Source organism: Archocentrus centrarchus, chromosome 10, assembly GCF_007364275.1.
Source record: "Archocentrus centrarchus isolate MPI-CPG fArcCen1 chromosome 10, fArcCen1, whole genome shotgun sequence".
NCBI lineage: Eukaryota > Metazoa > Chordata > Actinopteri > Cichliformes > Cichlidae > Archocentrus > Archocentrus centrarchus.
Window position 1 is genome coordinate 35,337,121 of NC_044355.1, and position 14,949 is coordinate 35,352,069.

At 37.3% G+C, this 14,949-nt stretch overlaps 1 protein-coding gene across 4 annotated transcripts in view; it reads left to right on the plus strand.

The window, feature by feature from the left end:
- The window catches only part of LOC115787377 (storkhead-box protein 2-like), a 129,536-nt gene extending 127,078 nt beyond the window's left edge, over positions 1-2,458 (plus strand). For all 4 annotated transcript variants that reach the window (XM_030740061.1, XM_030740063.1, XM_030740065.1 and 1 more), the window contains one exon: positions 1,385-2,458. In XM_030740061.1, the coding sequence (XP_030595921.1) occupies positions 1,385-1,589 (205 nt within the window). In that variant the 3' untranslated portion in view covers positions 1,590-2,458. The remainder of the gene's footprint in view (positions 1-1,384) is intronic.
- Positions 2,459-14,949: the final 12,491 nt, after the last annotated feature.

Below are 14,949 nucleotides of genomic sequence, written 5' to 3' on the forward strand. Positions count from 1 at the left end.
CCGGCTCCCCCCGTACCTCTACCCCCCGCTGATTCTAGTGGTACGTAAACGACCATATCCGTCTCAGGCAAACGAATATGCGCTGCCCCGTATGCTGACGAAAGCTGACGATAACTAGGTGCGCCCGCGTCAGTATACGGGGACGGATATGCCTCTTTTCGTGCAGTGTCTTTGCACATCTTTTCTCAACAGTGCATAAACACAACAGTTTTCATGCAATTCCTTCTTTTTTAACTGCCCTTTATCACAGCCATACATACCATATGGAAATGTCAGTCAAAATGCAGCTGTTAATGTGACTGTTAGTGTGTCAGATTAATGTCTGAATCTTAAAATATATAATATTGACTTTGATAACTTCCTACAGCCAGGCTGCAGAAAAAAACAGTTAAAGTTTGTTCAGTAACACACAGATGGGTCGGCTCATATAGGTCAGCTGTGACACACCAATTTCAGTTTTATAAGGTGGAATAGTTTGTAATAATGCAGCTCTCCTCTGGATAAATCCTGCGCTCCACTTGAATCTCGGTCCTTAGCACCACACACAGTTCCCAGCAACTTCTAACAGACAAGTAAACTATGTTGACTCTACTTCAGCCTCCTCTCATTATCTTACCTGACACATTATTTTCAGAGAAAAACACTTGTAAAACCTGTGCTCATAAAAATAATATACTGTATCATTTTTGTAATAATACACTATTATTTTTGTTAAGACATCAACTATTCCTTCGCACTCTCTATTGGGTGTGTGACCCACTATAATTTGCACTGCTGTTTGGAGGTTAATTATTGAAATGAACTGACTGCAACTTTGTGTATAAATTAGTACACTGTTAGATCACACTAAAGCCGGAAACCTTTTCTAGCTTGCCTGCACCAATCCACACTGAAACACCAGGCCAGTTCTCTTAAGTTTTACACCCCTCTGGTGGCTGTTTTGGAAAACCTCAGTTTTAGGTTAAAGAATAAAAATATGGTAACTATAGTAAATTTAAGACATATAGTAACTTTTTTCCTCCAAAATCTACTATTCATAGTCTCACGTGAAGAATTATTACATGGTCTGTCTGTACACATGGTATATCTATATATTTCAGACCATGTATTACAAATTCTTTTATCTCCCAAATTAGATAGAAACTTTTTCTTTAATCCAGGAGGAACTTTTTTATGCTTTACTGTCAGTAAATTAAAAGTAATTGTTTAACTAAAACAATTATTTGTGTATGTTTTGAGTTATGTGTGGGTGTGTGTACACCCACACACTGAAACTCAATGATGCAATCTCTGTAACAGAAAATATGTGATCTGTGCAGCTTTAAACATCTTCTTGTGGTTTTATGGTTCAGTAATTTCTAATTGCATCTCTGTCACTCTCCAGAACAAGAGAAAGCTTAGCATCCAACACCTCTTCAATAGTGGAGAGTAACCGACGGCAGAACCTGGCATTGAGCCCAGGCCACATCAACATCACTACTGGAAGCGGTCCTCCCTTCTCCTTCCGTGCCATTCCAGAACCCGCTGGCACCCAACCAGAGAAAATTCAGAAGCCCAGTGCCTGCCTTGCGTCAATCACCAGTGTCTAGAGTTTGAACTAAGGGCTGGGCATGGAAAGCCAGTGGACAGGGGCCAGAAAAACCCACCTGCAAGGACTGTTACATATTTGAACTGACAGACTGACTGGCAGTGGAGCTGTGACAAGTCCACTGTGAGCATAACTCTTAACACACACATGGACGGACACAGGAAGTTAGATCCAGGAAACAGGTCTATCTCTCACACAGAACTGCACACTCCAGGCTATTGCACACTGTCATTCTATAGCCTCTAGTTTACACACTACAGCTTTTGTGTTATTTCATATGAGTGAGTGAGTGAGTGAGTGAGTGAGAGAGAGAGAGAGAGAGAAAATAGGGTATGTTTGTATAATCTGTAATCTCAGGTTATCTCATTTCCATACCCATTTGGCTGCTCAAGATTAGTGAATCCCCCCTCTAGTGGTGTCAACTTGTATCGCACACTGAGGAGCTACAGTTGTGCTGAATATTGTTACGAGGGTACCTAGATTTCAGTAACCAATTCCTACTCATTACCTGTCTTAAATAATATTTGACTCTGGCGGACACTCTTTAAGATGCACTGCCACAGGAAATGTCAATGAAGACCTTCATTATCTCTACAAAATATGACAACACATATGGGGTGATTAGAAAGGACTGTTTTCATTTCTTTTTTATACAAGAAATTTTCTGTGGAATGAATGTGAGCACTTCTTAAGTCTGTGATGCCCATCTGAACTCCCTGGCACTGTCGCCAGTTTTCTGTTCCTCAGACAGTAGGAAGGTTTGGTGCAGGTCCAGGGATAAGATTTAAAGACTGTTTAGAATTTTAATATTTTTTCTGTTACCCCTCATGTCCATTAGATGCAACTGCAAGTTTGCCATTCCAACCACTGTGCCAGTAGTCCAGTGGATATATATATATATATATATATATATATATATATATATATATATATATATATATATATATATATATATATATATATATATATATAATTTTTTTTTCCCTTCTCCACATTCATAAAGGCAGAAATAAACACTAAATGTACTGATCAAATTTACATTATAAAGCTATGCATTATATACATTACAATACCATACACTAACAATTTATGTAGTATATTAATGTGTATATTTATTAACAGGTAACATGAAATATTTATTGGTGTGCCGAGTTATTTTTCTTGTTGAGATTAATTTCACAGTAATTTTTAGATGGAATCTGCTGAGGTTTTGCAGGTGATATTGCAGGCTATTTAATTATCTGCCCACAGAGAACATTTCCACTGCCTCAGTCCCTCCACCAAAAAAATTGGAGACTAAAAGCAGTGCAATGTTGGAAATGCTACCTCAGCAAAACAACACATTAACTTAAAGCAGAAATCTCAGAACAAATGAACCACCCAGTACAATTCAGACTCCTTGAAGATGTGAAATAGGTTTATTCAGTGGACATGAGGGGTCAGAGTCACATCCCTATTGAGTATTACAAAACATCTGTTATGAATTTAGTTACTTCCTTAAAGTTCTGGACATTTTAACTAACAAAAAAAAACTGCACATGTACAGGAGACAGGTAGTTCAATTTCTAAATCCTTGTATCAGAGCAACAAAGTGTGACATGCAAAGATAAGTAATGTGGCAAAACACTGGAAGTGACTAAGAGTCCAACAGAGAATACAGTATCTAAAAAATAAAACATTAATATCAGTGAAACAATCCCAGAAACAAGGGATGCAACTTTTAGTATTTTTGCACAGCTTTTTCATTGATTTATATTTTTATCAAGTTCATGACTACTTAATTTTTTCTTCAAACAGCTTGAATCAAAACCCTGAGCCGTTCATTCCTGGTGCTAAGATGTATTATGGTCATTGAAGACCATAATAATAATAATCATAATTTAAAAAGAGAGACGATATGTTGGGAATATAGTATCAAATGGCTGCTATACTTGCATACCTCTGGCAATGACCATTCTTCCCTTTTACTGACGTAGAGTACAGGGATTATACATTGACTGAACAGATAGCCAGATGGAGCAAATGAATATGGCACAGTGATATTTGGTAACGCTTTCTTTTAAGGCCCGCCCTTAGGCCATAACTATCCTGTAAGTAAATTTTAGTTATGTGGAATTCCGCCGTAATTATTTTTAATTCTGCTGTAATTATTTTTAATTCAGCCGTAGTAAAAATAATTAGGGCAGAATTCAAAAATAATTACGGCGGAATTAAAAATAATTCAGGCGGAATTCCACATAACTAAAATTTACTTACAGGATAGTTATGGCCTAAGGGCAGGCCTTAAAAGAAAGCATTACCTGATATTTAAATAAAACCTGCATTTGAAAAGTGTTGAGCATATTATAAATCATGCTTGAGATGATGTGAATTTATCAACTTCCCAAAATTCTCTAGTCCTATAGAGCAGTGAATTCCCCTTATCCATTTGACTGATTCCATTGTTGCCATCCTGTAAGTTCCTCTCTACTTATACCAACTACCTCCATAGAAGCAAAAAGACAGTCTATCCTTTCTAATATTTCACTGTCATTAGCCTTTAGCCTGTGAATGTCTTACAAACACATGCATTAAGTGCCGTCCAAAAGCAGGTTAACAGTACAGTAAAATTTAAACCTACTGACTGTGTATATACAGAATATTCAATTTACAAATAGTGTGGAATAAAAGCTAAAACCAGGTTCTGATTATGTTGTATTGCAATTGACTTTTAGATAAATATATTGTCCAACCACGTACATTGAAGTGCTGGAATCACTGTTTCCCATGACATGTTGCAAAAGAACATTGAGTGCTGAGTAGCACTTTTAGAAAAGCTCTTGTTAAAGACATTCATAGTGCTCCACAAAAAATTACAGAAGCTCACATCTCCATTCTACTCGTTGTCCAATTGACATATTGCTCTTTGAAAATTACAGAAAGAATGCTAAACAACAATTTTCATTCTGTCCCACTGCAGTTCATGGGTCATAGTCCTCAGGGATGCCATGGACTGAAATACAAGAGGAATTAAAAAAAAAAAAAAAAGTAACTGAAAACTGTTCAAATTCAACACTCTGTTCTTCAAGTATTCTAGGATTATAGCACTTAGTATATCAGGCCTAAGGTTTCTAGTAACAGTTTTAGTCCCCTTTCATCAGTATTCAGTGAATCTATTAAACATCCTTTCTTTATATGTAATAAGGTTCTTGTCTCTGCTCTTTTCCAGAGTAGGTAGTTGTCCTTATTACATTTACAGTAGGTTTTTAGTCCCAATTATACCTTTACAGGAAGGGTTGGTTAGGTCATTTGTACCCCTGTAGTAAGCCTTATTCCCTATTCTATGATTATAGAAAGACAGGAATAAGTTTAGATTCTATAAGTCAAGGTCTTGTCACTGCTCCACCTTTACCCTTGGGAGTGAATTTTGCAGATAAAGTATTTTTAGTCTCTATTGTACATCAAATCTTGGGCTTGCCATTACAGTTGGGTTGAATTTAATAGTGGAAATTAATCTCTCTGCATCTATTTTACCACATTTTAGGGGTTTTAGCTCTTGTTCCACAGCAATGGGGTTCTTTAATTCTTTGTTCCACCAGTAAAATAGGACTTTGTTGTCTGCCTGGGGGGAAACGTGTTACATCTCTCATCTCTAATGTTTACACTGCTCCCTACCCCAAGCCTCCATACTATTGTCTCCCAGTCGCCTTACATCAACCTCATGTCTCCCCCAACACAGTCACAACAGTCCTTTTCTACAATGACAGTCCATGAAATGTCTTCCCTTAACATTAGCGGTGGTTTTTAAAACTGGAGATTCTCAACAATAACAGTGTTTCTAATGGTGACAGTATGTCATACTTGTAAATTATGTTCATCTGTCAAACAATTTAAACAATAAAAAGAGGGATTTTTTTTAAAAAAAAAAGAAAAATGTCTATAATATCCAAAAGTCCCTTTGATGTGTTGTACTGGTGTTACTGTTGTTGTAGTGTATGTAATGCCTAATGGGGATTGTGTTACTTTTTATGATAATAAATAACAATGTTTGGTTAAATCACTGTCTTTTCATTTTATTAGGGAAGTCTTGTTTAAAGCAATACTGCCAGAACTGCAGCCCAGCATAAGAAATGCAGATAAAATGGAATGGGATCATGGGAGAATAAATATGGGTGTGCTTAATGTCTTGCATGAGCCACCATAGATAATAGGTGATATTTTATTAATTATTTAATTAATTTTACAGAACACATCTAAAACAAAACTTATCATTGGTCTACATCCTGTCATTCAATTCTCCCTTGGTCTTATCAATTTATGTAGTGTCAGTTCCGTAAATGTTTGGATGACTCCATTTTTGTAGCCTCTGTACACCACCACAGTGGATTTTTAGTCAAACAACATGACACAAGTGTAGCTTGTCATTAAAGTCAGCTTTAATTCAAGGGGTTTAAGAAAAGTATTGCAGTATTGCATATTCAGTTATTACAGCCATTTTATACATCATCTACTTTTTCAAATTGTAAATCAATTTAAGAGACACATTTGAACTGTGGGGCTTTCATGTAAACTTTACTGTAGAATTTAATGTTGACATTCATGGTCTATTTTAATTGATGTGTGAATGTCCTGAGAGGTATTTTTAAATCTCTAAATTTTATCTTTGAATTTTATCTCCTTTTATCTATTTATTTTAGACTCGGGTTCAGGCAGCTCAGGTCCCTCAGGCTCAGGTTCAGGCGGAGGCTGCTCAGCAGGACCTGTTGTCTCCTTAGACAAACAGGGCTGCTTGGCAGGACTCACAGAGATTTGGGCTGTGCAGGACTCATTAGCCTTTCAGCTGCCCAAGGCATAAGGAGGCAAATTAATTGTGAAGGAAGACATCTGAAACACTTTAATTAAAAAAGTAAGACATTTAATATATTAAAGAATCAGGAGATTTCACACACGCATGTGGGGGACTCAGGGGAAGAGACAGGCCTGTGTGCGCGCTGTCTCTCTCCCTCCTTAAGCTCGTGTTCCTTTCTAACCATAACATCTTTATACTGCCACTATCTACATGTAAACAGATTCTGGGTGCTGTGAGTTGGCCTTCGTCATTTGGTCTTGTCCAAGCTGGTTTTTCATGACCCAGATTTCTCTCATCAGCGATAAAGCCAAAAAGCACATCCTCTCTCCTAATGTTTCAATTTGTCATACAGAGCAATCTTGTACAGATTAATAACAGGACATGGTGACGTTGGTGATGTTTTAATTGCATGTACTGTGGCCGAACCTCCAAGATAAGATGCACTGAGACTGAGAAGTTAGTCAGGCATTTTCTAATCTGTTGCTCTCTGTCTAATATATTATTTAATTGTTTATTATTTGGTTGATCCACTGTTTATTAATTAACTTACTGGAGTTTACTTTTAAACATTTGTCCATTTGTCATTTAATTCTTTGGGTAAAAAATAAAACCCCAACAACAGTCTCTGGAGAGGCCAAGAGTGGGGCAACAGTTTCTGATGGAAGAGCACCATAAACTATTGAGCAGGCTGTGAAACACCACCTTTGCCCAGGTTCCGATCTAAAAGACTAAAAAATACCAAACATAGTTCTATTATATACTGGCACAGAAACTAAATGTTCTACATCATTAATGGTTGGCTTAGAAACACCACATTCCATGTTAGCAGTGGCTGGCTCAGAGATAACACATTCAGTGTTAACTGGTTCAAAAACATCACACTCAGAATTAATAATGACTGGCTCTGAAAGCAGTCGGTCATAATTCATAATGCTTTTCACCAGCTCAGAAAAACAACATAGTTTCAGGACTTGCCAGTTTTGAAACACATAATTAATTTCTGCTATTGGCAGAAACACCAGACATTATTTTATCTTTGGCCAGCTCAGAAACAAAATTCACAGTCTTAATACTCAGGGACAAAAGTCCCTTTTAGTTTTTGTGGCTCGGAGAAAACACAAAGGAAAAAGTCAGTTTCACTCACACGTGGAATCTGGTGAACAGGTATTAGTAGATGCGGGCTGGAGAGCAGTCTGATTGGGGTGATAGCTGTATATATGAATGTGTAAGTCTGTCCAACCTTTTGATTGGTACTGCATAAAAATAGTTTGTTAAACATGTTTGTGGTTTTCACAGCAAAAAAAAAGGTTTTTGTTTTTTGTGTGATTTTAGGTCTGTGTTAATACAGTATGTCAAAATGAAAAAATAACTGCACATTCACACACGTGAGGTTGAGCTGAAAATAAAAAATAAAAGAAGGCAAGGTAAACAGTTTTTATGGTGAAATGCGTTCACACTGCAGGCCATAATGCTTAATTCCAATTTTTTGTGAAATTCAATTTTTTTCTGCGTGGTCCGGGGCCGGCAGTAGCATAGGACAAGGGTGGGCTCAGCCCTTGATTCTTGCCCACCCAATCAAAACCTGCGGGCAGCGAAAGGTCCTCCCATCAAGGTACGCCTAAAATAGTTTTTATTTTCCACATTTTGACACTTTCTCACACTCTGATTCTGCACTGCACGCAGGTTCAACTGAACAGCTCTCGTTTAGTGCTATTCCTTTATCTGGGTCACACTCTAGTTTCCGTGTTAATACTTTTACTTCTTTTTACCATGAGCATGTATCGCTTCTTTAAGCCTATCAGTAAGTCTAGCCCTGGAGTATCCCCAACAGCTCCCGCTGCTGCCCGTGCTGAAATGTCTCCCCCTGAGCGGGTTACCTGCTCCGTCTCCTCCTCTGTCCGATCAGCAATCAATCTGCCGACTAGTTTCTATGCATGTAATAACACAAGCACCCCTAATGCTAGTCCTACTCTAGCCACATCCCCAGACCCAAAGCAGGTCTTTCCTCTGGCCATTTCAGCGCCAGGTCCTACCATTGCTGAGCTGAATAGCACTGTGCCCACACAGCCAGTGCTAGCTAACTATCCAAAACGTGCCTTCGCCAATACATTCCGCTCATTCGACCCGGCGTGGTACCACACTAGACCTTGGCTGGAATACTCTGTGGCTCGGGACACATGTTTCACGAGAGGGACATAGTCTTTACTTTGCAGGGGTTTAACAACTGGAAAGCAGCTCTGGAAAGCGGGAGGGGCTTGCAAAATCAAGCATCCAGCCACAGTCATGTGCTGGCTGCTGGAACATGGGCTGAGCGGCAGCACAGAGGAGCAAAGGGAACAACCATTGCTTCTATGCTAGTGGGTAAAAAACAGGTTGAAAAAAAACGGTACTATGTTAAAAGCATTGGTGATGTGATCAAATTTATCTGCATTAACAAGCTAGAGCTCAGTGCTACAACTGAGCTAAGTTGGCTGAAATTACCAAAAACATCCCCCTAAATGCAAAATACACATCCAAAGACATACAGAATGAAATTATTGAGACATTGGCAAACATGGTAATCGAAGAGATACAAAACAGATATAAAAATGCAGATTCCAGTGGGTTTTGTCTAAAATGTGATGGTACCAGGGGTAGATGTAATGTTGAAAATCTGTCCATCATTATCAGATTTGTGTGTAAATTGGCCCCAGAAGAACATCTAATTGACTTGGTGGACTTGCCTCAATTAGATGCTGAATACATGTCCACAGAAATACTGAGGTATCTTGCAGATGTTGGATTCAGTGGAGAGCACATTGTGAGTCAATGTTGTGATGGAGCATCAGTGATGAGTGGAGTAAAAGGTGATGTACATGCATTAATTCAGAGCAAAACTGGTAAATACATCTCCTATATTCACTGCTACAACCACCGGCTACACCTAGCTGTAGTACATGCAATGCAGAGTGAGCCATGTGCAAAGAAATTCTTTGATCTTTCAAGGAATTGTGGTGTCGAAAGAAACTGTAAAGAGAACTGTCTCTTTACAGTTTCTTTCGACACCACTTTGTGTGTCAAAATTATAATGCCCCATGTCTGAAAAAGCTTTTGGAAATCAGATGGACTAGTCATTATGATGTGACAAAATGTTTAACTGACAACAAGGAGCATGTACTGAAAATTCTAAAGGAAATCTCAGAAGATGACAATATTAGTACTCATTTGTGCACAGAAGCATCAGGCCTGCTTACACAAATTAAAAGGCATCACTTCTTTAAAGTTGGAAACTTTTTGGAGAGAGTACTTGTCCTTATAAAACCTGCAAACACAATGCTGCAGTCCCACTCGACTGATATGTCTGCTGCATGTACTGTTGTTGGGTCTTGTCTGGAGGGCTTAAAACAACTTAGGACAGAATGCTCCACAGAACGGGCTCAGGACTTTGACGATGCTCCTCCTGCCAAGCGACAGCGGGTATTGCTTAATAAAAGAGCATCTCTCAACATATTCGACAGGGCCATTTCAGAACTAGAGAACAGATTTTCTCAAAAAAATAAAGACCTGATGAATGCCATCTCATGTCTCCTGCCCCAGTCAGCCAACTATCTTGACCCCACACTTTTGCTCCCTCTACACAGTCTTGCTGGATCTACAGAGATTGAAGGTCTCAAAAATGAAATACCTGTGGCAAAACCGCTGCTGCTTAAGAAGTACCCAAATGAAAAAAGACCTGTCCACTCTGTGTTTCAACCTGCAGGAATACAAGGATGCTTTTCCTGAACTCCTTAAACTCTATGTCACAGCACATGTAATTGGCATGTCTTCTGCATCCTGTGAGAGTTCCTTCTCCACACTATCAAGAGTCCTAAGCCCTTTCTGCCACACCATGCTTCACAAGAGAAAAAGAGATTTAGTAATTTTGGCCCATGAAAAGTCTATCACAAACCAATTAGACATGAATGAATTTTTCCCAAAGTATGCCCAAAAAAACAGAAGACTGATTCTGTAGTTTTTCACATTTTGCATTTTGGCAGTTGCTGTTCTCTTGTATAATAAAAAGAAAAAAAAAGAATAAAAAAAAAAAACATGTATATATTCCTGAAGGTCACAAATCTGTGTACTTTCTGTGATGTCCTAAGCCCAGATAAATGTAAAAGGTATATATGTATATCTTTGTGTCTACTAGGGCGTATTCAACTCCAAAAGACAAATGAATATATCCTAATATTTTGTGTCTATTTTTATACTTGCCCACCTACATTTTCAGTCTGCCCACCCAGTCACAGTGGGCTAGGACCAGGCCTGGCATGGTTGTTCACATTTCCAAATATATGCGACTTGTACACAGTAAAAAAAAATTCCGTAAAAAAACAGGACAATGTCCTGGTAATTTTCTGCCAGGACATTGTCCTGTTTTTTTACGGTCATTTCCGTTAACTGAAATACAGATAATTCCGTAAATTTACAGTACCTTTTCCATATCATTCACGGATATTTCTGTTAATTTAATACTGATAATTCCGTAAATTTACAGTACCTTTTCCGTACCACTCACAGACATTTCTGTTAATTCAATATGGATAATTCTGTAAATTTACAGTACATTTTCTGTACCATTTTATGGACACTTCTGTTAATTCCACCACAAATCATTCAGTAAATTTACAGATATTCTCTAACCTTAACTGGCAATTTGCTAAATGTTCTGAAAATGTCTTTACAACTGAAAATTCTGTTAACTGAACCTGCACCATTATGCTAAAATACAGATAGGCGTGAGGATTTAAAAAAGTGCCAATAAAGCAACATAAACAAAAGACTAATAACCATTATGTAAACATAAATTGAACAAATTTATTTTTCCTTTTGTAACACCAATGTATTCATAAATGCCTTTAATTGCTATTCTTTCCTTTAACAAAGGTAACTGGATAAAACACTGTAAGCAAGAGTTTTGTTTAAAAGAACATTATACAAAGATGCATATCCATTAAACAATAAACAGAGCTGTTAGAGCTGTATAATACTCCAGAAACAGAATTTGTTATACAAATTCTATACTACTAAAACTATACTACGACAAAACCAGGCTAGCATTGTTATTTCTTTCTTCCCCAGTAACATGAATAAATAACTGAAATGGGAAATTATTTCTGTAAACTGCATAAAATCTACTGTGATCAAGGCCCTGCTACTGATAAAAGTCCAATCAGTGACTTATTTAAACAGATTAACAAACATTTGAAATGTTAATTCATTTGCAACAATGAACAAATCAACATTAAAGTGCTACTTTCTAAAATGTTAACCACCACACATACAAAATAGAAAATGGAAACAACCCTTTAAACTTCAAGCAAAAACAATATCAATTGGCATGCTTCTGCAAAATTACTGGATTCCATTTTGTACTCTATGTAAAAAAGTTGTCCAAATAGTCATGCTTGCTATTGATAAAACTGGAGTTTTAAAGGAAAAGTGCAGGGAAGCTGTCCATGTGTATGTAAGTGAACCTTTGTCCATTTGAAGAAGCTACTAAAAGCAGCCCAAAGAGTTCCATTTTGATATCCAGTTTCATTTCAAATTTTCCAGGGATTTTCAAAGTTGTTGAGTTCAGTCAGGAACTTGAGCAGTCTTGGTGGAATGTGTGGCTGCTTTTTCCCTTTCATCTCAGCCTTTGACCCTCGTTCAGGATTTATTCCCAGGAACACTCTGTGGAATATATAATATTTTTTGTTAAACAAGTGAATGACAACTACAGAGTAATGTGTAGAATGAGATGAGACTGAAGGAAAACAAATATATCAAAAGTGATCTAGAGACTTGGGAGTATATTTGGGAATTATTCATTAAGATAAAAGGGAAGATCCCACCAAAGTGCTCCACATTGACATACATGCAATTCAAAGGTCTTCCACATTTGGTGCACTCTTGTTATTTATTTATTTTTTTTATTTAACCTTTATTTATACAGGTAGTCCTACTGAGACTCAGTGTCTCGTTTGCAAGAGAGACCTATGTGCGCGTATGCATGGTTTTGTTTTTTAACTGCAATACTGGTAAATGGATATATTGTTAAAAATACAAAATAAAGCTAAGCCAAATTGGAAATGCTAGACCTGAACTCATGCATCTCCTGCCCAATTCCAGGAAACAAGTTCAACAAACTGAGTTAAAAAATAGCCTGAGTTTATTAACTGAATTTGCTATAAAAGGCAGATGAGAGAAAGTTCAATCAACTCAGACTGTGTTCACCTTGAGATAAAGGCATGTGAGTAGATAAAGAAAGCCACCAGCAATAGAGCTCCAATACCACGCATTACCATGATGAGTGAATAAGAGGCAGAGCCTCCATTTTAACCCAGTGGACTGAAGAATTAAAAAAAAAAAAAAAAAAGGTGCCAGCGTGTTCAGTATTATTTATCTCACAAAACAGGAGGAAAGCAAAGAGAAATTCTAATCACCTTGATCCACTCTGTTATCACACAGCATAAAAGTTCAAGTTATACAGTAACAGTCAAAAGTTTGAACACACATTCTCATTCAGTGTTTTTTTCTACATTGTGAATTAATATTGAACTCATCCAGACTATGAAGGAACACATAAGGAATCACGCAGTAAACTTCAAAGTGTTAAACAAACCAAAATATGTTTTAGAGTTTAGATTCTTCAAAGTAGTAACCTTTTGCTTTGATTATAGCTTTGCACACTCGTGGCATCCAATAGTCTTGAAGGAGTTCTCAGAGGTGCTGAGCACTTATTGGCTGCTTTGCCTTCAATCTGTGGTCCAATTCATCCCAAACCATCTCAGGGGGGTTGAGATCAGGTAATTGTGGAGGCAAATCAGATAGGATGGCATGTCACTGTAAAATGCTATGGTAGCCAAGAAATTAACTCTTGAGGTGTGAGCTGTTAACTGAAAGCCATTCCAGGTGACTATACCTCATAATGCTGACTGAGAAAAATGCCAAGATGTGCGAAGCTGTCATCTTAGCAAGAGGTGCCTACTTCAAAGAATCTAAAAATCTAAAACATATTCTGCTTTGTTTAACACTTTGTTTACAAAAGAAGTCTATATGCATTTATTTATAGCTTGGATGAATTTAGTATTAATTTACAATGTAGGGGAAAAAAAAAAATCTGCCACGATGTCTAGAGACTCTTTAATGTCTGTCAGATGTGCTTAGTGTGAGCCTGCTCTTATTAGTTCAGAGAACAAAGAGTCAGTTGTGGACCTGCCAGCCTTGCAGTGTCATATATGGTGCCACCAGTGAAATGTCTCAAAGGTATGAAAAAATTAATACATCACAATCCTCCATTTAACATCAAAATTTTAAGTGCCTACCTTTGGATGAATTCCAGAGTGAGTGACATCCCCTTCGGGTATTTTATGTTCAAGACATAAAATAAAGCAAAAGCGTAGGCCAGGGCCAGGATGGGGGAACTGATGTGGTCATTTACAATTTCTTGATCGACAGCTATCTTGAATCGTTGGTCTCCTTAAATCATAAAAACACCAGTATCACAAAAGATAATTGTCATGTCCAAATGCAGTATGTTGTTTACTTATTTATTAATTGTTAAGATTTTGACAAACACCCAGTGCCATTCAGGGCTGTGCTAAATGTTATGCAGCCATCTGCCACCAGATGGAGGTGCAACCCTGAGTTTGCTCTAAAAAAAAAAAAAAAAAAAAAGAAAAATTAAAAAAAGAAAATAAAGACAACCGCGTTAATCATGGCCTGATATTTTTACTAGGTCTAATATTATATATTATATATTTAGGGCCCGAGCACGAAATGTGCGAAGGCCCTATTGTAATTGCTTCGTTTATTACTTTGAGTAAGGTGTAAGGTAAGTAAGTGAGTAAGTAAGTAGTAAGGTGTAATTGTCTTAATTTTAGAATCATCCCTTAGTCACCCCCCCCCCCCCCCCTCCCCCGTTTAGTCGGCTAAAATTGGACATTAATTTTTCCTGCTATGGCAGTTGGCAAAGAGTAATATAGGCTACAAACCCATGACAAGTATCCAGGGGATGCACGGGATGCTCACTCCAGGACTTCTGGAAATCTGTTGTTGTAAAATAAAACAAAGAAACACAATGAATGTTCTATAGATTTCTTTACTGCCAGGCTCCTCCAATTAGTCAACAATTCAGAGATGCTGAAAGATCAAGTTTAAAAAACAGCAAGGAGTGTAAAATAATTTTACTAAGTAGCAAATAATCTTTTCCCCTTTGTTTCCTACCATGTGTCATGTCATTTTAGAACAAAGGTGTTGAAAGTTTTTTTCATGCCTCAAAATGGGCATTTGGGAGGTAAGCATAATTTTGCATTAAGTTTAAGGTATTTTGGCCATTACATTCAAAAGTGTATCTTACACTTGAGTAAACTAAACCAGACCAACAAAAAACAAAACAAAACAAAAACAAAAAACAAGACATTTTATTCTCAGAAATAAAATTAAAAGAAAGAAATAAAATTTAAACCCACCTCATTTTGGTACAAAAGATGGTCAGGGTTTTTCTTGAAGAATTTTGCAATCCCAGCAA